General features: G+C 63.0%; 2 protein-coding genes across 4 annotated transcripts; one reads left to right on the plus strand and one right to left on the minus strand.

The window, feature by feature from the left end:
- Positions 1-904: 904 nt before the first annotated feature.
- LOC134526112 (mucin-2-like) lies at positions 905-7020 on the plus strand. The gene is made up of 7 exons (XM_063357616.1): positions 905-1001; positions 1878-2084; positions 2696-2797; positions 3348-3386; positions 3507-3568; positions 3770-3853; positions 6766-7020. The coding sequence occupies exons 1-7, from the start codon at positions 941-943 to the stop codon at positions 7018-7020; spliced, it is 810 nt and encodes a 269-aa protein (XP_063213686.1). The 5' UTR covers positions 905-940.
- Positions 7021-7331: 311 nt separating this feature from the next.
- Positions 7332-23680, minus strand: VANGL2 (VANGL planar cell polarity protein 2). 3 transcript variants are annotated; one of them, XM_063357449.1, is made up of 10 exons: positions 23466-23608; positions 21462-21641; positions 17114-17307; positions 15173-15440; positions 14951-15071; positions 12944-13551; positions 10194-10330; positions 9879-10014; positions 8993-9224; positions 7332-8684 (listed from the first exon to the last, which is right to left on the minus strand). In XM_063357449.1, exons 4-10 carry the CDS (start codon positions 15241-15243, stop codon positions 8424-8426), a joined length of 1566 nt encoding a protein of 521 aa, XP_063213519.1. In that variant the 5' UTR covers positions 15244-15440; positions 17114-17307; positions 21462-21641; positions 23466-23608; the 3' UTR covers positions 7332-8423. The 3 variants fall into 3 exon arrangements, with proteins under 3 accessions (XP_063213519.1, XP_063213518.1, XP_063213517.1); XM_063357448.1 differs by lacking the exons at positions 21462-21641; positions 23466-23608 and adding an exon at positions 23645-23680; XM_063357447.1 differs by lacking the exon at positions 21462-21641.
- Positions 23681-24514: the final 834 nt, after the last annotated feature.

Genomic DNA, 24514 nt, shown 5'->3' on the forward strand with positions numbered 1-24514 from the left:
TTGGTGGCTTCCCGGAGGAAGAGCATCTCTCCGAGCCCCACGGGATGCAGGGATGCTGCACGGCGTGGTACCGCCTGCATCCTGCCGGGATGTGTGTCCTGCAGCAGCTTCCCCTCCCCAGAGCTGGGACTTAGGGGGACCTGGGTGCCCAGCGAGGGGGATGTGGGGCACATCCCCACCCTCGCCGCTTCCCAAACCCGTCCCAAGCGAAACCCCCATGTTGGCATCAATTTTCCGGTGCCGCCGGACAGACAGACGCCTCCCGCGCTGGGAAACCCCCTCCCATGCCGCTTCCCCCTGCTCTTTGTCTCGTCTGTGCCGATGGTAAATTATTCAGGGATGAAACCGGAGATTTCTTTGAAGTGCCTGGCACAGGAGAGCCCTCTAGGAGCTGCTGGAATAAAAATGCAAGGCACATCCGAGCTCAATTTCTGTCTGCATATTATTTGGGGTGAAAACAGGCCATTGTTGACGAGCCCGCGGAGTAATTTGTTTGTTCTCTGGGTTTTCACGGTATGTGCCAGGCTTGTATTTTGAGTTCCTCGAATTCACGCTGAATTAAAATACGTACCTTGGCGGGTCGTGCGTTTTGACCAAGGGACTTGTCCGCGTGGCGCCACATCTGGCCTTGTCACCGCGATCTCCAGCCGGGACAGGGTTTAAGCCAGTGGTGGTGGCACCAGGGACCGGTCCCAGGGGAGCTGGGACAGTGACGGAGCATCACCTCCTCCTTCGCCCACGCCGAGGGCTGACGGGGCTCCATCCCTGACCCCAGAAGTGACCCCCCAGCCCCCCCCCCGGGGATGACTTCTGGCCATTAATCACCCCGATTTCAGTGCCAACACCTTTGGGCAGGCAGGAAGCCGTTGGTGGGGCAGAAAGGGGAAGGAAGCCATTGCGAGCGGGGGGAGCGGCGGGGGGCTCGGTGGGGCAGAGGAGGATGGAGGCGCGAGGCGTGGGGACGGGCTGGCTCTGCCTCGCCGTGCTCTGCTCTGCAGCTGGTGAGTGGGGCTCGGGGGGGGGACAGCGTTGGGTGTGGGGGGCTCCCCCCATCTCTGGGGCTGGAGGAGGAGGAGGAGGAGGAGAAGGAGGAGGAGGAAGGGGTGGTGTGAAGGCAGCAGGCACGATGCCTTCCCAGGGCACCCCCCCACAGCAGGGCAGGATGCTCACCCAGGCATTTTGGGGGGGGGGGCAAGACTCAGGGCGCCGCTTTATTGCTCGGCGTGGGTCTGGTGTGTGCGTGGAGGCGGGGATGGGGGTTTTCTGGGCTCCCCCAGCACCGTGTGGCAAAACCCCGGGCTCCCCCGGCTCCTGCCCAGCCCTTTGCTGGCCAAGCGGCCAGGATGCTCGTTGCCCTCCCAGGCCCTTTTCTGGAGCTGGGAGGCGGGGGGGGTCACTTTGGTCGGGGACCCCCATTTCGCCACCCCCACAGCACCCACCCACGTGGGCACCGCTGCCGCTTGCCCAACCTCCGGCGGGGCTGCGTCACGGTGGCGTGTGGCCACGCGTGACACCCAACGAGCCCTCGCCGTGGTCTCCCCGGCATCCGCCATGGCGCTGCCACAGCCCCCGTTAGCACTTTCTTCGTTAGCTGGGGGAGGGTGGGTGGGAGGGGGGGGATGTTTCTCATGCAAGAGGGTGTCAGGATGTGGGGCGACTGCTGTGCTGTTCCCACCAGCCCCACACCCCCGTCCCACGTCACCTGGGGCTGGAGGGATGTGGGTTTGCCATTTCTCGCCCCCGACTTGCTGCGGTGCAGGATGCCGGGGGGGGCCATTGCAGCCCCCAGCTCTGCAACTCCGTTCCTGAGCCTCGGGGGGGGGGGGGCAGTTTGGTTTGGGGGGGCATTATCGTGAATTAATCACCCCCGTGCCCAGCTCTCGACCTCCAAGACGAGGAGCCAGGGCATCAAAGCAGCACCCAGCACCATGATGTCCCGGCGCCGACGGGAGCCCCCACCACAAGCGCTGGGGACACGGACACGCTGACGACGTGGCCAACAGCCACCCCGACCCTTCCTTGGACTGGGCACCCTGTCACCACCCCCCTGGCCACGCGAGCGGGCACCGCGGGGAACAAAACCCGTGAGTCCCAAAGGAGAAAGGAAGAGGTGGTGGAGCGGGGCCGGAGGAGGCCCCGGGGATGCTGGGAGGGCTGGAGCCCCTCTGCTGTGGGGACAGGCTGAGAGAGCTGGGGGGGGTCAGCCTGGAGAAGAGAAGGCTCCGCGGAGACCTTGGAGCCCCTTCCAGTCCCTCAAGGGGCTCCGGGAAAGCTGGGGAGGGACTCTGGAGCAGGGAGGGGAGCCACGGGACGAGGGGGAAGGGTTTTCCACTGGAAGAGGGGAGATTGAGATGAGATATTGGGAAGGAATTCTTTGCTGTGAGGGGGGTGAGCCCCTGGCCCAGGTTGCCCAGAGAAGCTGTGGCTGCCCCATCCCTGGAGGGGTTCAAGGCCAGGTTGGATGGGGCTTGGAGCAACCTGGGCTGGTGGGAGGTGTCCCTGCCCAGGGCGGGTGGAATGACCTTCCAGGTCCCTTCCAACCCAAACCATTCTATGAGACGCCGTTTGGGGATATCCCACCATCCTGGAGGGTCCTGCGTCCCTAAAGACCCTCCAGTGCCTGCCCCTCCGCTCCCCCCCCGACTTCCAGCCACCATTGCGGTTGCGTCCCCACATCTCCTCTCTCTCCCCCTAGAAAACACCTCGGCTGTTCCCGTCAGGTACTGGTCCCCCACCATTTTTGTGGTGGTGGCTCTGCTCGTGCTCTTCTTCGCCTACCGGCGGACCAAGGAGGAAGGTGAGCTCCCCCCCAGCCCCCCCAGCATCCCCCCCCCATGGGGCGCTGTGTGAGCAGGGAAGGCTGACGGCCGCCCCAGCCCACATCCTCCGAGTGTTGTTAAACGCTGCAAAACATCAGTTATTCTGGTGCAGCTCGATGGGGGGGGGGGGGGTCTGGCTTCATGCTGGGGGCGGGGGGACGGGCAGGATCAGGCCCTCACACCCGCCACAGGCTTGTCCCCACAAACCCCTTTGGCCACGGTGTGGCCCCATGAGGTGTCGTCCCCATCCCCCCCCCGGCTTCCCTCAGCTCTTGCTTTCAAACTTGAACCCAAAACTTCCTTTTCTGCCCAATTTTTGCCTCCCCGGGTGCCAGCTCTGCCCTCTCCCCCCCCCACTTTCCCCTTCCCTGCTCTGACACGAATCTGGTGCTCCAGGATTTTCTTCCTCCTGCAAACCCCAAAGCTCCCCCCCCCCATCCCTCCCCCCACCATCCGCCCGGGGATCTTCTGGGAATCTTACTGGGATCTTTCTGCCCCTGTGACACCCGCATCTGCCCTGGCCCGCAGGGAGCCGAGACCAAGCCGCCCCCGCCAGTGACTCTTCAGGTGGGACGTGGGGTCACCCCAAAACCCCCGAGGCCGGGGGGGTGACTCGTTACGCCATCCTGAGACGGTGTAACGCTCATCCCGGCGCCGCGATTCACATCCCGGCTCGTTGCCTTGCAGATTTGGGAGCCCTGGACCACCTCCCCACCCACGACACCACCGCCATAATCCCCGCTGCCGAGGTGAGCCCGGCGGATGGGGATCCTCCGGCTGGCGGCGCCTGAGCTGGGGGGGGTTCAGGGTGGGGGGTGGGGGGGAAGAACTGCTTCGCTTTGGGCGAGCCCCAGCCTGTGCCTCAGTTTCCCCATCCACCAGCGTGGTGGGACGCAGCGGGGGGGGGGTCGCTGGGGATGCTCCCCACGCAGCCGCTCCTTCTCTCGCAGGAGGAGAGGAAGGGGCCGGAGCCCCCCCCAGCCCCGCCGCACACCGAGACCACCTTCTGCGAGCCGGACCCCCCCCCGCCCCAGGTACGTCACCCCAATTCACTGAGCCTGGCTTGGGGGGCGGGGTGTGTGGGGGGGAGACCAGCTGGGCCCCAGCCCATGTGGGTCCCTCTGGAGGGTTCATAGCCCCCCCGCCCCCGGCACCTAATTTTGCTTCTCCCCAGCCCGACACCCCCCCAGCCCCCAGCGGCCCCCCCTGCTCCGGGGAGCCCGGGGCCGATTGAGGGGTCTCGGGGGAGCCCGGTGGCTTCCAGCCACCCCCAGGGAGCACGAGGCCACCCTCGAGGGACGACGTGGGGACCGAGCGGGGACGATGCTCCTGGATGGGGGACGCGAGCGTCGCACGTGGCCTCGGCCCTTCCCATGGATGCTGGAGCGCGTGCCCGAATCCCGGTGGGAATTGGGACCCGCGTGTGCCGTGCGTGTGCCACGCGTGTGCAAGGACAGGGGCTCAGGGTGGCTGTGCCGGGCGCAGCCGAGCCAATAAAGCAGGATTTCACCCCAAAACCACTGGACTTTTCTCCGGCGGGGCGGGCAGCGCCCCCCCCACCCGGCCCAGCCGTCACTTTTTCCCCCCGTGGCGTGGAAGGGCGCAGGGGCAGCCGGTGGCCGGCCCACGCCGAGAGCGCCGGGGGCTGAGTTTCTTGCGCTGCTCAGTTCCTCCCGAAGGTGACAAAAACCACAGAAGACTGAAATAACACCCCCCACCCCCCCCCACACACACACCCCCCCCTCGCCCCCAGCAGCTCCTCAGATGACTGTTGAACTCATCACGGGGGAAAAGACGGGGGCTGGAAACGAACACCCCCGCGTGCCACCGTGGGCCCTGGGAGAAGCAAGAATGGCCCTGGGGAAACGAGGAGCCTGGGGTGGGGGGGCACCCTGAGATTGGCGGGGGGGGGGGGGGGCAGCGACCCCCCCGACACCCTCCGTGCATGCGCTGTGCGGCTCCTGCCCCCGCTGCTGGGGCCAGCCCCGCAGTGGCCCTGACCTGCCTCAGTTTCCCTCGCTCTGTTCCCCCCACCCACACTTGTGAGGTGCACGGGGGGCGGGGGGGGGGGCGGGAACGGGACAGAGTGGGGGCCCCAGGGGTGAGACGGGGGGAGAAAAGGTGCAAAAGCCAAAGGAAAAGCCGACGCTGGGTCCCGGTGAATCAATGCTGCCATTGCTGCAGTGGGGGGGGGCCCCCACAAGCCCTGGGGGCGGTGTAGGTGGGTGCTGGGGGGGGTTGCAGGTGCCGGCACATCTGCCACCCGGGCTGTGGCAGGGAGGTGACCACAGGCAGGAGCCCGGGGGGTGGCGGGGGGTAGGGGGGGGGCTGTAGGCTGGGAGCAGCTCCACAGCCCTCCCGGAGCTGTTGCATGGGGGGGTTGGGTCTCGCTCCCCCCGCAAAAAGCCCTACAAACCCCAAACCCTTGGTCCTCAACCCCCGGATCTTCGGCCCCCATCAACTCCAAACCCTGGACCCCTAAACCCCAACCCCTTGGCCCCACAGACCCCAACCCCTTGGCTCCATAAAGCCCAAAACGTTGGCCCCCCCAGACCCCAAATCTTTGGCCCCTTTAACCACGAACCCTTGGCCCTCAAGACTCCAAACCCTTGGCCCCATAAACTCCAAGCACTTTGTCCCACAGACCCCACATCCTTTGCCCTCAACACCCCAAGCCTTGGTCCCATAGACCCCAAACCCTCCAACCCCAAGCCCTTGGCCCTCCTCAACCCTTGGCCCTATAAACCCCAAACATTTGGCCCCCTCAAATCTCAAATCCTTGACCCCCGTAACCCCCAAACCTTTGACACCTCGAACTCCAAACCCTTGGTCCTCAACCCCCACACCTTTGGTCCCCACCAACTCCAAACCCTGGACCCCTAAACCCCAACTCCTTGGCCCTACAAGCCCCAAACCCTTGGCCCTCTAAACCCCAAACCCTTGGCCCCACAAAGCCCACGTCCTTGGCCCCGTAAACTCCAAGCACTTTGTCCCATAGACCCCAAATCCTTGGCCCCTCCAACCCCAAGCCCTTGGCTCCCCTCAACCCTTGGCCCTCTAAACCCCAAACCCTTGGCCCCACAGATCCCACGTCCTTGTCCCCGTAAACTCCAAGCACTTTGTCCCATAGACCCCAAATCCTTGGCCCCTCCAACCCCAAGCCCTTGGCTCCCCTCAACCCTTGGCCCTCTAAACCCCAAACCCTTGGCCCCACAGATCCCAAACCCTTGGCTCCATAAAGCCCAAACTCTTCGCCCCACAGACACCAAACCCTCGGCCCTATAACCCCCAAACCTTTGGCCCCTCAAACCTCAAGTCCTTGACCCCCATAACCCCCAAACCCTTGACACCTCGAACCCCAAGCCCTTGGCCCCACAGACCCCACACATCCATGGTCCCCACCAAGCCCAAGCCCTCGTCCTGCCCCCCAGCACCCTCCGAGGGCCAGGACGGGTTTCTCTCCGAGTGCTCCCTTGAGGCCGCATCCTGCCACTGCAGCATCTCCCCTGCGCGGGGACCTAAATCCTGCTGCCTCACCCCAAAGAACCGGGTGCGGGAAGACAAAGACGGGGTGGGGAAAGAAAAAAAAAAAAGTCAAAATGGGTTTATTTTATAAAAAAAAAAAAAAAAAACAAACAAAATTTGTACAATTTTAGTTCCTCTATGAAAAAAAAAAAAACAACCAACCAACCAACAAAACTTCCTACCACGGCCGTACTGCTTCGATCCACTGCAAACTGGGAAAACAAAAAAAAAAAAACAAAAACAAACACAACCCCAAGCTTTTTATATATTAAAAAACAATTTTACATTTTACAACTTTCTACACGCATGCACAAGGGCTCGGCTCTGCGGGGGGAGGGAAAAAAAAAAAAAAAAATTTAAAAAAAAAAATTCCAAACCCCAAAAACGAACCAAAAAGGGTTTATTCTTCTTAAATTCCAAGTGGAACCCCCCCACCCCCCCGCCCCGGCCGACCCATCCACTCGCGCTCACTGAAGTCGTTTTTGCAGTAGAACACCCCAAAACGGGCTCCCAGCGGCAGCAGCATGGAGGGAGTCGGGGGGGACACGACACCAAGCGGGTGAAACCCGGGTCCTTCGGCCTCAAAAGGCTGGAAGAGGAGGGGAGCGCAGGCGAGGGATGGAAACTCCTGAAAAACGGAGATTTCCTGGAATTTGGGACCCCACCGGCATCTTAACGTTGCTACTGGTACTCACTGGGGAAGCCCCTCTGGGGTGGCAGACGTGGCCAGCGTGCCGCGGCCCAAGTGGCATCGTGGGGTTGTCGCCCCCCCCCCCCCCCCCCCGCAAACTCACCCCCTCTTTTAGTGCTTAGGACAAAATAAACCAAAATTAAATCCAATCCCAAGCGGAACTTGGCAGCTCCCCACGATCAAACCAACCCCAATGGCAGCTCCCCATTAAACCACACCCCCCCCCCCCAGCCATAACCTCCCACCCCCCTGGGACCCCCCCGAGACCCCCGGCCTGGCGTGGCCGGACGACGGGCTCCAGAGGGGGGAAAAAAAAAAAAAAATTAAACAAAAAAAAAAAAAAAAGAAAATAAATCCATGAGGTATTCGCGACCTTAAACAAAACCAAGGGAAGGCAAAAGCTTTCGCGTCCCCCACGAGGAGCCGGGGGCCACCACGGGCCACCTGCCACCGCGGGACGTTAATTAAGGACCTCATCGAGCCACGAGCCCCTGTCACCCGCGCCAGGAACCCCTCCTTTCGTTCCCCCGCTGGCTCCGGCGCCGGGATCGGACCCCGAGAGACGTTTTAAGCTGCTCTGCCTGCAACCCACGGCGTGGGGAAGCCCCACGGAGATGCTGCCGGGAGACGGGTCACCTCGGGAGCGGGGAAACCGCTTACAAAAAAAAACCCAAACCAACCTTCTGCTTCTCTTAAAAACCCGATTTTCACTTGCTTTTGTTAAGAGCTGAGCGCGGAAACCATCAGCAGAGGGGCGAGGAGGACGTCCCTCCAGCCGGGAGCAGCACCGGTGTCTCGGATGCCGGGGGAGGTTTTCATAGCAGCCACGGATCGCTGAGGTGCTTGCAAAAAATATTCCCAAAAAAACCCCCCCCCGCAATCTCTAGGGTTAAAAACCAGCCCCAGACGGCGGGCAGTGGTTTAAGGCCAGAGCCAGGACAGTTGCCAGGTAGAAAACGGGCACGAGCCGAAGGTCCCTGGGACCGGATGGTGCTCGAAGACGCTGGTGAAGAACATGGAGATTTAGCCCTTGAGTTATGGCACCGAAACGCCGTCGCCTTCCTGGCCGCGCCGCCATCCTCCGCCGGCAGCGCCTTCTGGGGGGATGCTACACGCACCTGGGTTTCGGGGAGGAGGAGGAAGAGGAGGAGGAGGAAGAGGAGCAGGAAGAGGAAGGGGCTCAGCCCACCCCAGCGGGGGCCAAGCCGAGGCGGAGGGCGAGTGGTCACAGGTAGGTGGTGGAGCCGGGCACGGGTGCTGCTCCCCGGCGCCCGCCGCAGTTCTGCCCTTGAGCCGTGGCCTTCCCTGAGCCCCGGCGGAGACTGGGGGGGGTGTGTGTGTGCGGAGAGGGTCTCCCCCCCCTCAACCCCTCTCCATCCCTCTTCAGCTCACACCGAGGTCTCCGACTGCAGCCTCATGACGAACTTGTGCGACTTGGGGTCCACGAACTCCTCCGAGAGCTTGAAGAAAGGGATCTTCTTGGTGCTCACCACGAGGCTGAAGTCCTGGCGCTTCAGCACAAAGACCACCCCGTCTTTCAGGCCGTTGGTCACCGGCTCCTCGCTCACCAGCGTCCACTGCTTGGCCAGCCAGCGGTCCTTGTGGTACTGGATGGTGGGGCCGGCCGTCAGGTACCGCTCAAGGAACGCCTTGGAGGAGGGGAAAGGACACGTGAACGTCACCTTCCTACAGCTCCACCTGGGGTTTTTTGCAGCCTCAAGCTGCTCGGCAGGTCCTGCAGGAAAAACGTCCCCGCGCGGCCGGTTCCCACCACAGTGTGTTGTTCCTTGGGGTTCCACCTGCTTTTCTGGCTCTATCTCCCAACCCTTGCCCTCCTCCCAGGGGGATGCTCTCACACGGTGAGGAAAAAACCCCCCACCCAAGTCCTCACCCTCTGGACCAAGCCCTTGGGCAAACCCGTGGACCCCGTCCCACCGCGCCGTGTCCCCTCGCGCACCTTTGGCGTCATGTCGTGGGTGATGCAGAACTCGAGGTGCTGCAGGATGCTCTCCATGGTGTGGTAGGGCTGCTGCTTGGTGGTGCGCAGGTACTTCTGCATGGCCCGGGCCATGGAGGCGAAGATGGCCTGAGCCGCCTCCCGCGGGTCCATGATCTCCCGGGGGTTCTTCTGGTCCTCCTCCTGCAGCCGCTTGATGTGGGTGAAGGCTTCTTCCACCGCCACCACCAGCCTGCCGGGGGGAAAGCCAGGGACGTGGCTGCAGAGGGGCAGAGTCCGGCCATGGGCAGGAGATCCCATGGGGCTGGGGGCAGCCAGGAACCCAGCTTCTACCCCAAAACCAGTTTTGGGGAGATCTGGCTGTGCCATGCAACAGCCTGGAGAAGAGAAGGCTCCGCGGAGACCTTGGAGCCCCTTCCAGGCCCTCAAGGGGCTCCAGGAAAGCTGGGGAGGGACTCCGGAGCAGGGAGGGGAGCCATGGGACGAGGGGGAATGGTTTTCCACTGAAGGAGAGGAGATTTAGATTGGATATTAGGGAGAAATTCTTGGCTGTGAGGGGGGTGAGCCCCTGGCCCAGGTTGCCCAGAGAAGCTGTGGCTGCCCCATCCCTGGAGGGGTTCAAGGCCAGGTTGGACGGGGCTTGGAGCCACCTGGGCTGGTGGGAGGTGTCCCTGCCCAGGGCAGGGGGGGGACGGGATGGTCTTCAAGGCCCCTTCCCACCTGAACCATTCTGTGATTCCCCAAGAGCAGGGACACCCCGTCCCCAGCCCCTCCCAGCACAGCCCAGGTCCTCAGGGGGGTGCTGGCATGGGCACCCCATGGGGGACACGCAGCAATGGGGGCACCCGGTGCCACCCAGAGGTGGTGCCCGCCACCGGCCCCGTACCTGGCGCGGCGTTTCCGCACCCGGCGCTCGTGCTCTGCTTCCTCGTAGTAATACTCGTTGTGGCTGTTGTCGCGCCGCCGGGCGGCCGCCGCGATGACGGCCCGGGACTGGCCCGTGGAGTTGTTCGTCGTGTTTTCTGCCGGGGGGAAATAAAAAAAGGGATGGAGGTTCCAGAGGGGTTGGGGGGGCAGCGGGGTGCCCAATGCTCCCCCTGCCCCACGGAGCCGAGAGCAGCCTCCGGAGAGGAAAACACAGGGATGGGGAAGGGAAGGAAGAGAGAGAACGAGAGGAGAAGCCAAGGGAAGGGGAGCTCACCCTCGCCGAGGGAATAGACTTTAAACCCGGACATTTTCTTGGACAGGACGGATTTTGGCAGGTTGAGGAGGGCAGGGTTGTAGACCGGGAAATCGTGGTAATAGTTCTCCAGGATCCAGACGGCCGCTCGCTGGATGCTGCGGGGAGACACAGCCGGGCCCGGGGGGGCACAGAGAGCCGGTTAGCGCCGTGCCGAGGGCAGGGGGGCACACGGAGCGGGGCAGGACCAGGATGGGGGACATGGACCATGCGTGGCACCGCGGGGACGGGTCAGCCCCCCAGCAGCTCCTCCGGCCGGAGCCGGGTGCCGCAGAGGGAAGCGGCGTGGGCACAACGGCTGGTGAACACACGTGTGCACGTGCACACGCGTGTCTGCGCACACAGGAACGCGCACGGACTCATGTGCGTGCACACGGATGAACTTCACGGTTGGGCTTGACGATCTTAAAGGTCTTTCCCAACTGAAATGATTCCATGAATACACGCACGTCAACGCCCGTGTGCGTACGCACACGCGCACACATCAATGCCCGTGCACATATGTACACGCACACGCACATACGTACGCTCGCACACATGAATTTCACAGTCGGACTTGACGATCTTCAAGGTCCTTTCCAACCTGAATGATTCTAAGACTCTATGAATGGACACACATCATAGAATCACGGAACGGTTCGGGTTCGACGGCTGTACACGTATGCACGTGCACACACATGGGCGCGCACGCATCGATGCCCGCGCACATATGCACGTGCGCCGCTGATGAATTTTACGGTTGGACTTGATGATCTTCAAGGTCTTTCCCAACCTAAACGATTCTACGATTCCATGAAGGTACACGCGCGTCAGTGCCCGCGCACGTATGCTTGCGCACACGCACAAAATGCCCGTGCACACACATCAACACACGTGCATATACGCACGTGCACACGCATGAATTTCACGGTTGGACTCGACGATCTTCAAGGTCCTTTCCCACCTAAACCGTTCTGTGATTCTACGAACGCACACGCATCGAGGCCTGTGCACACATGCACGGGCACACACACGCCTGCACGCACGCATGTGCATACGAACACAGACGAATGCATACGCACCGATGCCCATGCACTTGTGTACGTGCGCACACGAATTTCACGGTTGGACTTGACGATCTTAGAGGTCTTTTCCAACCTAAACGACTCTACAATTCCAGGAATGTACACGCATCGATGCCCGCGCGCATACGCACCCGCACACACATCAGCGCATGTGCACACGTGTACGTGCACACGCACCACTGCACACGCACACACGTCCGCGCACAAACATGAATTTCACGCTTGGACTCGACGACCTTAAAGGTCCTTTCCCACCTGAATGAATCTCCGATTCATGGCTGGGTTTGAGGACCTTGTAGGTCCTTTCCCACCTAAACGATTCCGTGTTTCTGTGAATGCACAGGCATCGACACACGTGCACACACAAGAATTTCATGGTTGGACTCGATGATCTCAAACGTCCTTTTCCACCTACACGATTCTCTGATCATGGTTGGATTTGACAATCTCAAAGGTCCTTTCCCACCTAAACGATTCTATAATTCTACGAATGCACCCGCGTCAACACACGTGCACACATGTACGTGCACACACACGAATTTTACAGTTGGACTTGACAATCTTCAAGTTCCTCTCCAACCTAAACGATTCCCTGATTCATGGCTGGATTTGACAATCTCAAAGGTCCTTTCCCACTTAAAAGATTCTCTGATTCATGGTTGGGCTTGATGATCTCAAAGGCCCTTTCCAACCTAAACGATTCCGTGTTTCTGTGAATGCACACGCATCAACGCACACATGTCCGTGCACACACATGAATTTCATGGTCGGACTCAACAACCTTAAAGGTCCTTTCCCACCTGAATGATTCTCCGATTCCTGGTTACGTTTGAGGACCTTGTAGGTCCTTTCCCACCTAAACGATTCCGTGTTTCTGTGAATGCACAGGCATCAACGCACGTGCACACACAGGAATTTCATGGTTGGACTTGACAATCTCAAAGGTCCTTTCCCACCTAAAAGATTCACTGATTCATGGTTGGGTTTGACGACCTTAAAGGTCCTTTCCCACCTAAATGATTCTGTAATTCTACGACTGCACAGGCATCAACGCACGTGCACACACGTATGTGCACACACAAGAATTTCACGGTTGGACTTGACAATCTTCAAGGTCCTTTCCCACCTAAACGATTCTCTGATCATGTGTGGGTTTGATGATTTTGAAGGCCCTTTCCCACCTAAATGGTTCTGTAATTCTACGAATGCACTCGCATCAATGCCCGTGCACACACGCACGTGCACACACACGAATTTCACGGTTGGACTTGGCAATCTCAAAGGTCCTTTCCCACCTAAAAGATTCTCTGATTCATGGTTGGGTTTGACAATCTTAAAGGTCTTTTCCAACCTAAACGATTCCGCGTTTCTGTGAATGCACAGGCATCAACGCACGTGCACACACAAGAATTTCACGGTTGGACTTGACAATCTCAAGAGTCCTTTCCCACCTACAACGTTCTCTGATCATGGTTGGGTTTGACAACCTTAAAGGTCCTTTCCAACCTAAACAATTCTATAATTCTAGGAATGCACCCGCACCAATGCCCGTGCACATCCGTAGGTGCACCCACACCCCTCGTGCGCACCCACAAACACGTGAAGCTCCTCCCCGCGGCAGCACCCTGGCCCCCAACCCCCCCGTACCTGAGATGGCCGACGTTGTAGAAGCGGCTGGCCCCGTCGGCGGAGCGCACGGCCTTGAGGGTGAACTGGGGCTGGAGCTGCCGCAGCTCCAGCAGCACCACCGCCAGGTAGTGCACGAAGAGCAGGGCGTCCACCAGCGAGACGGCGTACTGAACCACCCCCTGGTAGTTACGGTCCCGCGAGTCCAGGATCCGCACGCCGTAGAACAGCCAGTAGGAGACGACGAGGAGGAAGACCAGCACCATGAGCAAGGCTCGGAAGACGAAGACGCGGGGGAAGAAGGCTTTGGGGCGACGGAAGAAGAGAGCCCAGCTGCCCAGCAGGAGGATGAGGAGTTTGAAGGCCACGGAGATGAAGAGCCCTTCGCAGGGCGTCCCGCAGGGCTCCAGCTCCTCCCGCCACAGCAGCTGGGGCAGGAGCATGAAGGCGAGGGGGGTGAGGAAGGCGAGGAGGGCCAGCGCCCCAGCCAGTGAGACGCCCAGGTGCCGGGAGCAGTCCAGGTGGGCGCTGTCCTCCATGTCCTTGGTGATGCGGGTGATGTCATCGTGCGAGATGCTGTGCTCCGACGTCCCCGTCACCACCGTGGTGGTCTCCCCCCAGTTGTCGTCCTGGGGAGGGCGGACGGGAGGGTTAAACAGGGGATCGCACTGCGTCGCGTCCCCCCCGCTCCCATCCACAGCACCCTGGGGGGCTACCGGCCCTGCCGGACCCCCGCCCACCCCGACCCCACCATCTCCCATCCACCAAACCTCCAAGCCCGGCGCGCTGCCCGGTGCCATCACCCCCATTTAGACGGTGCCTGGGACACGCGGCGATTTGGTCGGGACCCTCTAGAAAACCCCCGTCGGTGGCTCCGTGCCGCCGCGCTCCAAACTCTCCGGCACCGGCGCGAGCAGCTTTGGAAATGGGAAGCATCATCCCGCTTCCAGGCAAACCCCCTCATTAGCGGGGCCAGAAGGAACATGCCCGGCCGCCGTCCCAACACACCCCCGCCGCCGCCGCCGGGCGCTGCCTCCTCCCGCGCCGGGCAGGACAAAGTCCCCCGTCATCCAGCAGCTCCGAGAGCTCCAGGGATCCCCCACCGCTTCCCAAATCCCCCCTCCTCAAACCAGAGGGGGTGTGGGAATGACCCGGCCCCACTCGATTCCTTCCCAGTTAAAACAGGGAGGGGTTTCAGGGGAGGGAGAAGACGTTAGACGGAAAACGCCGCCCCGGGTCTGTCCATCTCTCTGTCCTCTCCCTCAGACCCTCACGTTTTCTTTTCCAGCACTTTGGCATCCCTGGAACTTGAGGTTTTATCCCATTGTATGTTTTTCCCCGCTGAATTACTGCGGGAAAGCCAGCAATTTCATCCCAAACGGCAAAATAAAGCCCCAGCCTGGGCTTTTCCCAAGGGATGCGGAGGGGAGGAGGGTCCAGGAGGACCAGTCCGTATCCCAGCCCGGCCCCAGGCGAACCCACGCCGCCATCGGCTCGCTCCGGCCGCGGCTGGACCGGGCAGGCTCAGCCGCCGCAAACCCTGCCGGCGCCGCCGTTTTGGTGGGGGAAGATGAAAAGCGCCGGAGCCGCCCGCGTAGGTGGCTGGGAGACGATTAAAACCGGTCTCCGCGGCGGCCGGAGGAGTGCCGGCACCCAGCGTGGGGGGGTCACAGCGGGACCCCCGTGGGACTGGGACCCCGGGAGCCGGGCTGGGGTTATTCCGCCTCGGCGCGGCCACGCTGGCATTGCCGAGCGAGGGGCTGGAGCCGGAGTGGATCCCCAGGGTGTTTTCCACCCCTGGGCAGCCCGTGCCCACCCCGGGGTGCCGCCACAGCCAGTCCCCTTTCATTTGCCACCCTCCCTCCCCGCCGGCACCGCCGCCAGCCCAGGGCCAGCCCAACCGGCTCAACCGCTCTGCTGGGGAGCAGCGGGCATGCCGGGAGCCCCCGCGCCCCGCCGGCGGCTCCCACCCTCGGCAGCATCCTCGCGGCGGGACGAAGATGCCGACCCCCGTCGCGCCCCACTCACCCTCTCATCCCCCCGTGTGGATTCGTTGTCCAACAAGGGCTCGCCCGGCGCTTGGATGGTCACCGACTTGTCCCCGCGGCTCCCGTCCCGGCTTTTGGAGCGATGCCGGTCCCGCCGGTCCCTGGGAGGCGAGAGAGTGGAGCGGGGTGGGTGCACCGGGGCGGCAGCACCCAAGGGACCCCCCCCCCCCCCACCTCGGGCACACACCCACCCCCTCCTCACCTGTGCTTGCGGGAGCTGCGGGAATGCCCGGATTTGTAGGAATATCCCGAGTATTGCGACTCATTGTCCATGGTGTCGGAGCGCCGGGGCTTGTGCCGCTCCACGCCGAGGGGCTTGGTTCTCCCCGGCCCCGGGACGGCGGCCAGGGCCTCCTTCAGGGGGGGCTTCTTCAGGCCCAGGGGCACCTTCAAGAAGTCGACCGTCACCTTGAGGGACTCTATTTTGATCACCTGGTTGGGCTCGTCTCAGGAGAAAACGGCTCGCCCGCCTGCGGAGGCCAAGGGAAGGCTCAGCGGCAATGCCCCCGGGGGTCCCGGCCACCGGCAAGCATCCCCTCGCCCCCATCCCCTGCACCACCACAGCTCCATCCCCGGTGCCAAACGGGGACAGGAGTCCAGCAGGGAACGGGAATTTGGGTCACTTTCGATCTTTTCCCATGCCCAAGCTGTGTCGGGGACGGCCACCTTCCCCTTTATTAATGATACTCCGCAATTAGCTCCTGTTTTGGGGGATTTACACTTTAGTTAATATCACGATCGTTATTTTAACTGCCAAAAGAGTGCCTAGGGTGGGGGCCAACAAAATAAGGAATGAATAATCGGGCGCAGGCAACGTTTCAGGCCAATCTCGCAGCGCGGGGGCTCTGCCCGGACACGTTTCCCAGCGCGGAGCTGGGATCTCAGCCCCGGTTTTTCCAGGAGCTGGGATCTCAGCCCCGTTTTTTCCAGGACCATCCACGGCTTTGCACCGGCTCCAGGGCTGGGGAGAGCTCGGAGCTGTTGGGGGAAACCGGGGGGACTCCCGGGCTGCCGGGAGCCAGCATGGCGGCTGCGAGGATGGGACCACTGGCCACCCCAGGGGACTGGTCCACCACGGCACGGCTGGCTGGGAGCCCCGCGCTGACTCACGGCTGCCACGTCGTTATTAGCCAACCCCAAACTCCCATTCCAGCCGTTTGTAGGCACAGGGGGATATAAATACACACACGCGCGCGCGACACCCACCTACGCCGGCTTCTCTCTGCCGGGGTGGGAAAAGAACGCCCTGCGTACACCCCAGCCCGGCAGCGCGCGGCGCCGGCACCGCGGGGAGAAGCCTCAGGGATGCGGGCAGGAACCGGGGTCTGCGTCGCCAGTCTGCCGGGGTCCCGGTCCCAGTCACCCCATTTTTGGGGGGCTTTTGGGGGCTCCCAAGCCGCTCGCAGCCCCCGGTGCTGGGTCTGTGACCCCGCCAGGGAGGGGACCCAGCGGGGACATCAGGCTGCCTGACCCCCACCGGGGGATGCCGGACCCCGTCGGAGGGGTCCTGCCAAATCCTGCTGCCCTCCCCCTAAGGGTGCTGGGGGGCTGCGGGCGTGAGGCATCCCCCAGAGCCCCAACCCCCCTTCCCAGCCAGCCCCGCATGCCGGGGGGGCCGCGCCGGCTGTGTTTGGGGGTGGGCCCGTGCCGGGTTACCACGGAAATGCCATTTCAACCAAATAAAACCCAAATGTCTTTTGGCCTCTTTTGCAAGGAGGGGGGAGATGGGGTCGAGGAGGCAAAAAGGGAGGGATTGGGGGGGGGGGGGGATCCTTTTGTCCCAGATGCTGGATGCTCACACATTTATCACTATGGAAACAAAAGCCCCCCCCCACGCCGGTTGTCTAGGAGATGGCAACAGGGGCCCGGAGCTCGTCCCGGCATCCCCAGCGAGCGATGGGGGAAGGGGCTGGGAGAGAAAGGACCCCCCTGTGTCCGTCCCCCCCCCAGTCTCAAACCTCCTGCCAGCCCCCCTTTTCTGGGCTTTGTTTGCCAGCAGCGATCAGGTTTCTGCTGGGAACAATGCGGCCGCCTCCATCGGGGGGCCGAGGACCGACTTGTCCCCAGTCTGGCCCATTAAAACCATTAAGAGGTTGATACTGGGGCAGGGGATGGATGCTGGGAGCGGGGGGACGGGACTCACCGGCGGGGCGGCGTGGGACGTGGGGGCGAGGCGGCTGCAGGCGGGTGTTGTCCCCCGTCCCAGCGGTCACCGAGGCACTTGGGGCATCCTGAGCCTCCGGCGGGGACGGCATCCAGCTGGCGGGCACCGGAGGGGGGCCGAGCATGGGGGGCTGCTCACGGGACGGGCGGCAGCGCCGAGGGTCCGCGGTCGAGCTGGGGGAAGGAAGAGAGGAGGAAATCAGGAGCCGAGCATCGCTGCCGCGCACCGATGCTCCGTGGCATTCCCCTCCCCGGGGACGGGGACCAGGCGTGTGCCGAGGTGGCCACCCAGCCACGTGTTTGGGGGAGTCACGGCGCGTCACAGCTGGCACCGCCAGTCAAAGTCCTTGTCCTGCGGGTCACCCACCCCGGTGGCCTTTGGGGGCATCTGCTCCATGAGAGCCCCTCACTTGGCCGTGACCCCCAGCGAGCACCCGAGACGAGCGATGGCCAGGGGAGGAAGGCAAGCGCTGGTCGGATGCCACCACAGCCCAAAACACATCCTGGCGTCGCCTCCACGCCGCATCGGCACCCTGTCCCACATGCCAGCACCGCGTGGGTGCTGGATACGACCCTCCCGAGGTGTCCGGAGCCAGGCTGAACACCGTCCCCGCATCCCCCCGGCTCCTTCGCCTGCAGAGGCGAGGCCGATTTATCACCCAAAATCAAGACTTCTTTTTTTTTTCAGCAATTCAAGGCTCCAGCCCGTGGATTTAACGCTCCTCGGTCACCACAATCCCGCGGCCAGTAGCCACACTTCAAGTTCGTCCCCAAGCCAGGGGACAGCCGCACCGGGGGCATGGGGACCCCCAAGCTGCCAATACAGCCTATGAGGACCCTCCGTCTTGCCCAAAATGGCCCAACTTTCTCCACAGGAAAGGCTGTGTGTGGGGGGAAAAAACCCTCCACCCAGCAGTTTTCCAAGGTTAATTTATAAATCAAGCAGCCATCCCGCAGGTCGCTGGAGCCAGGAGCTCCTCATCCTCCTGTCCTGTGGCCGCCCCGGTGCCGGTGGAGCAACTTGGGGAAGAAAGGGAATATTTTTTCATTTGATGGTTTGCCCGGCAGAGTGGGGAAAGCCGGTTCGGCAGCACGAGGCGCTCGGGCTGGAAATGGATGATGCCTCGGCTCCAGGAGGAGAAGCCGCTTCGCCTCCTTCCCGAGCCCGTGGAGATGCCGAGCGAGCGCCGAGGGCTGGGAGCGAGTGCCAGCCCCATGCAAACGAGGAGGAAAACTCACATTTTTAATAGCGAGGTGATTAACCACCAGAACTAACTCCCCAGGGGGGGAGGAGGGGATTTGCCATTTCTTGACATCTTCAAGTCCAGACTGGATGGCTTCTCGGGAGGATGCTGGAGCACATCACAGGGTTCAAAGCCGCCAGAGCTCGGCTGGGGCTTCGGGGCGGTCAGAAAACCGTCTCTCCTGCCTTTGAGTCCACGAGTCCACGAACCTCAAACACAAACCAGCTTTTGCATTCAAATGCCCCCCCCCCCCTCCGAAAAAATAAATTTAAAAAAAAATTAGATCCAAGCGTTTCTAGATGAGAAAGCTTTCTTATTTCAAACAGCTCCGGGGCAAATCCCGAGAGGGGAATCCTCTCCTCCCATCCCCTCGGACCGGGCAGCTCAGACCCACGCCGTGTGGTTCTCTCCCCGGCTTTATTCAGGGCCGAGACCTCGTGTGAGCCGGGCACCACGTTTTCCGGAGGAAAAACCCGCTTTCGGTAAAGGGCGGAGGGAGAAACCGGCGCCTGAACAACTTCTCTCCCGGCCCAGAGGGTTGGGATTACACCGGCTCGGCGAGCGCCCACCCGCTCCCGCGCCAGATTTACGCCACCGGTGCTCTTTTCCCCAGCATCTGCCCATCGCGATCAATTAAATAACCCCCAGCGTTAAGTCAGGAGGCTCTAATGTGGTTTACGAGGGGTGCGAAGGCAGCCCTTCGCGCACCGGCGACAGCAAGCAGGAGCAGAAGGAAAACATCAGCCACACCTGGGCAGGTGTTTCCCTGCCAGACCCAACAAGCATCACGGCAACCGGGAAACTGAGTCAGGGAGCGGGCTCAGGAGGAACCCCGGGGCCCTGGATTCCTCCAGGACTCCACCGTGGTTTAGAATCACGGAACGGTTTGGGTGGGAAGGGACCTTGAAGGCCATCTCGTCCCACCCAGGGACACCTCCCACCAGAGCAGGTTGCTCCAAGCCCAACCTGGCCTTGAACCCCTCCAGGGATGGGGCAACCACAGCTTTTCTGGGCAAGCTCTCCATGTTTATCCTGCTGACAAGCCCGGGAGGGCTGGAAGCACGGCTCTGCCCGTGGCGGAGATGGGGAAACTGAGGCAGGCCGCAAGCCGGAGCCCACAGCTGTTTGCGGACAAGCAGAAAACGTAACACAAGCCTCAGCCCTGCCTCACACCGTCATTTTGGGGCCGTCCTCCCCCCAGCGAGGTTGGCCCGGGGACCCCCGAGCAGCGATGCTGACGGTGGGGCTGCCGCCAAAACGCCTCCCAGACGGTCCTGGGAACGGGGGGCACCTCCCAGCCCCGTCCCGCGGCTCCCCCGAGCCCGACGCCCGGCACATTTGCTTGCTTGGCTACACAAACACGCCTTGCTGCCTCCGCACAATAGCTGCCTTCCCCGGCCGGCTACCACCGCGCTCCCCCGCCGGCCACCGGCCCCCTGAGCCCCGCTGCCGAGCGGGAGGCGGTGGGGAAGGCGGGGGACACACAGCAATGACGGTATTTCACACACGCACCCCACGAAAGAGGCTGCCAGCGCCACGGGCGACCCACAAAGAGCAGAAGGTGCGTGCACGGCCAGGAAACCCCCCCACGGGCGCTCCTGCTTGGGTTGGGGGGGAAACAGGCTCCCCAGGCAGGAGTTGGGGGGTCAAAGCAGACCCTCCCCCCTGCCACGTCTATTCAGGCCGTGCATCATCTACTGAGGAGATGGGGAGAGGCCACCAAGGCAATTCGCTGCCCCCCATCCGTTTGCAAACCCCCTGCAGAAGCACAAACACCCCCAGTTCCCCCCCCTCCTCATCCAGCCCCACATCTCATCGAAGCTGAGGCTTCACAGCGAGCTCATCCCTCCAGCCAGAGGCTCCTCCGCTCCCTTCCGTGACCGAGTCCCCCCCATTCCGGGCTGGGAAAGCCCCTCCCCTGCCATCGCTCCATCCCCAGGAGATGCCACCGCTGGGAGGAATCCACAAACTTCCAGCTTTTCGGTCCGTTGGCACGACCGGGCGCTTGAGAGGGACGCGGGAAAGGCCCATGGGGAGCCCGAGTGGCTTAATCCAACTCCCCCATGGGGTCTCATTCTGCTCTCAAATTGCTCAGCGTCAGCTTGGATGCAGAAGGTTTAATATCCCTTCCAAACTGCCAGCATTAATTACGATCACTCAGGATTGTTCCAATAACCACGGGAACGTCCAGTCCCTCCAGCGCTCGGTGCCCACCAAGGTTCCTCCGGCGGGGAAAGTCCCACTGCGCGGCTACGGGACAAAGCCCGACCTTTCTCCCGGCATTTCAATCCCGTGGCGTGTCCGGGAGCGACGGAGGTGGCAGCCGTGGCGGGGATGCGGGTAAAAATGCCTGCACCGGGTAAAAATGCCTGCACCGAGATCTAGAACCAGAGGGAGAAAAGAAAAAAAACCAAAAAAAGTACAAAAACCCCAGGGATTTGCATGAGAACAGGGCTCGGAGCAAAGAGAAAGGGATTTGCATTGCAAAAGGTGCTGGCACCACCGAGGGATCCTAACTGGGGCTCCCAGTTGTCCACTGGCAGCTTACCTGGTCCGTCTCACCCTTCCTGAGGGGCTCAGCCTGCACCCCACGTCCTCGCAGCCCCCGTGGGGACGCGTGTCCCCCCCAGCTCGTGGGGAGACGAGCGGTGGCTTCGTCCTCATGGCTCCTCAATGGCGGGTCCAGGTGGGATGGGTGGGATGGCACCATCTCCAGGTGGGATGGCACCGGGATGCCCAGCACGTAGCCAACAAGATGCCACAGCTGCCAGGTCTACCCTGCTCCTGCCCAAATCCCATCCTCCCCTCCTGCTCCCACCACCCCTCCAGGTGGCACCTCCGGGTGGGATGGCGGCGTGAGGTGACAAACCTACGGTCACCCTGGGGCACAGGGGGACGCAAACGCCGGCAGCCCAGGCTGCTCCTCCGGTGGCCAGGAGCACCCGGGTGGGTGCGCAGGATGTGGGGACAGGGTGAGCCGAGGCGGCGCAGGGGCCCGACACTTGTTATTTTGATGTCGGCGCCTTCTCCAAGAGCATCGTCCCCAGGGTGCCGCAGTGACACCCCAAAAGGCGGGTTTCCTACCCCAAAAAGGACACCCGCAGAGTAAATGACGGCGCTTTTCCATCGATGGTAGCTCTGCTCCATCAGCTCCTGGTGCCTAACACTTAACCCGAGTAAATCCTGCCGGGCTGCGTCGGGCAGACAGCATCATCCACCTCTCAGAGTCTGGAAAAGCAGCGTGGAGCCGGGATCATCTGGGTCCTGGCAAGGAGCAAGCGACCGTGCTCACCCACTGACCGCCGCGCTCGAGGTGGCGAACACCTTTGGGAGGGGACGAGGGAAGAAAAAAATCCCCCTGGCGTGGGGTCCGGCTTTGGTGGCCGGCACCGCCACCCCCGTGCCACGCTGCCCGCGGGGCCGGGCACTCACATGAGGACAGCCAGGGAGGTGGTTTCCTCCCAACGCCCCTTCCCGAGCATCCCGTCTGGACAATAAAAACCACAAAGCATCTGCCCCGCAGAAAACAGACCCGAAAATCTAAAATTAATTTGAGACTGAAGACCCAAGGCTGGTTCGGCCCTGCCCGACGCCGGGGTGATGGGCTCCCTGCCTCCCCCCACGCCCCCTTCGGCCCCATTGTCTGCGAGCGGATGAAAACAAGAAAACCCCATTTGACGATTCCAATGGCCGAAGGGAGCCCAGAAGGGACGCGGGGACAGGCAGCCGGTGTCCCCCAGCCCCGTGCCCATCCTCGGGGCCGTCCCCACGGGCCCCAGCGACCCCGCAACCCTCCAACGCCCACCCCAGGGTCCCACAGCCGGGTGAGGAGCCACGGCCAGCCCCAATCAAGCTGTCTGCTAATTAAATCAGCCGGTCTCCTCCTGAGCTTCCCCCCCCCCAGCACAAAGACAGCGTAAATACACAGGAGAAGCCGGGCTGCGAGATCGCGTCTGACTCAGGCTGCCTCGGAGCCCGGTCCCAGCACAATCCCCAATTGCTGTGATTAAGCAACAGCCATCCCCAGAGGCTCCGTGAAGATAATATTTAATTCTTCTTCTTTTTTTTTTTTTTTTTTTTTTTTTTTTTTTAAACCTCCGCCTCGGTTATTATCCCAAGGCCTGGAGCAGGGAGCGCGGGGGGGGGCTGTGTGTGTGGGGGGGGAAGCGGGCTCTACGCCCTCTCCCAAGGAAATAAAGCCTCTCTCGCCCCAGACGGAGCAGCGGGGCCGATGTCTGAGCTGGGCGCAGGGAACTCCCTCTCGGCTCAGGGCGCCGCGCCAGGAGGGGACCAAGATAAACCGGATCAGAATCCGGCCGGGTCCCCCCCCGGAGGCAGGTAAAGGGGGGTGCTGGAAGGGACGGACCCTGCCCGGCGGGTTCCCCCCAGGAGCGCGGGGGGGCCGTTTTCGCCTCCTTCGTCGTCCCTCAAAACGGCCACCCAGCCCTGGCACCCGGCCACCGGCCCTGGCACCCGTCAGTGCCCACCCTCGTCCCCCCGTTGCCGTCTCACGCCCGCGGTGGGCACAAAGGGCTCGGAGGCCAAGGGCCGGCTGACCGCAGCGGGGCAGCTCGGCCAGTAAACTCCAGTATAAGCGTGCCCACCGAGGGGGAAAGCCACAGGCACCGCTGCCAGGCTGGATGCGACTTGGGGGGGGGGACGGGACGGGACGCACACGGGACACGACCCAGCCCCACTGCGTCGCCCACCGCGGAGGGTCCCCAGGGCCAGCACAGCCCTGCGAAAAGGCAGCGGGGCATCCTCAGACCCCCCCCCCCGCCCCAAATTCCGGCTTATGGGGGGAGATGGGGGGCAAACCCACCGTTCCCCCCACCCCCCCGGGCCACCCCGGCATCTCCCCCCCGCCCCCGTCCCGACCCCCGGCAGCGGGTCTCGCCGAGCGGCCGCTCCCCGCCTGGCTGCGGGCCCAGGAAAGTCCCCGGCTTCCCAGGCCCTTCCAGCGGGGAGGCGCCGAGCCCGGCCCCGCTCCCCCCACCGCGCCCGCCCCGCTCCCCCCGCGCTGCGTGTCCCCCTCCTCCCCAACCCCCCCCACCCCCCCCAAAAAAAAAAACCCAACCCCGCACTCACCATCGCCGCCGCACCTTTGTGCGCGTCCCCCCCCCCCGCACCCAAATCCCGGGGCTGGTGCTGCCGCGGCGGCGGCGGAGGAGGAGGAGGAGGAAGAGGAGGAGGAGGCGGAGGAAACCCCGAATCCCAGCGGAGCGGCCCCCCCCCCCCCCCCAAACACACACACCCCCCCGACCCACCCGTCCCCGTTCGCTCCGCTCCGCCGTCCCACCGGCCCCGCCGCCCCCCCCCCCCCCGCCCCGCCGCTGTTCCCGGCCGCTCCCCCCGCGCCCGCCCATTGTCTCCGCTCCGCGCTCCCGGCGCCCCTCGGGGGCCATTGTCTGAGGGGGGGGGACACACACGGACACCGGCATCCTCCCCCCGTACCTGCAGGTGGGGAGGGGGCACCGCCCGGGGGGGGTTCCGTCCGTGGCGGGGTTGTGTGGGGGGGGATCTCCCCCGGTCCTCCAGCCGCAGCCCAGGCTTTTGGGATAAGGATGGCGGTGGTTGGGGTGGGGGCCCCCACTGCCTGGGGGGTGGGCGTGTGTGTGTGTGTGGGGGGGCTCGGGGTGAAACCCCACTGGACTCTCTCCCCCACTTCAGCGGTCGGTGGGGTGGTGCAGAGCCCGTGAGGGCGGTCACCGTGCCCCCCCAAGTGCCCCTCTTGTGCCCGGGGGTCGCCGTGGCCCCCAACTGCCCCTCTGTACCTGGGGGTCACCCTGCCCCCCAAGTGCCCCTCTACACCTGGGGGTCACCCTGCCCCTCAAAGTGCCACTGCACCCGGGGGTCACTGTGCCCCCCAGCTGCCCCTCTGCACCCAGGCATGAGCATGGCTGGGTCAGGGGTGCCCCCAAAGGGGCAAAGCCCCTGGGGGTCCCTCTCCTGCTCCCACCCTTGTGCCAGGCTGGGCTGTTTTGGGGTGGGGGCGAGGACGTGTCTGGGAACAAGGGGATCCCTGTGCCCCTTGGGTGCCTCCACCCACAAAAACTGGGTGCATGGCCTGGGTCTGTCCCCTGGGGGGTCTGGATAGGGAGCCCCCCCATGACCCACATGGTAAAGGTGTCCTGGCT

The sequence above is a fragment of the Chroicocephalus ridibundus genome, chromosome 21 (genome assembly GCF_963924245.1).
Source record: "Chroicocephalus ridibundus chromosome 21, bChrRid1.1, whole genome shotgun sequence".
Taxonomy (NCBI): domain Eukaryota; kingdom Metazoa; phylum Chordata; class Aves; order Charadriiformes; family Laridae; genus Chroicocephalus; species Chroicocephalus ridibundus.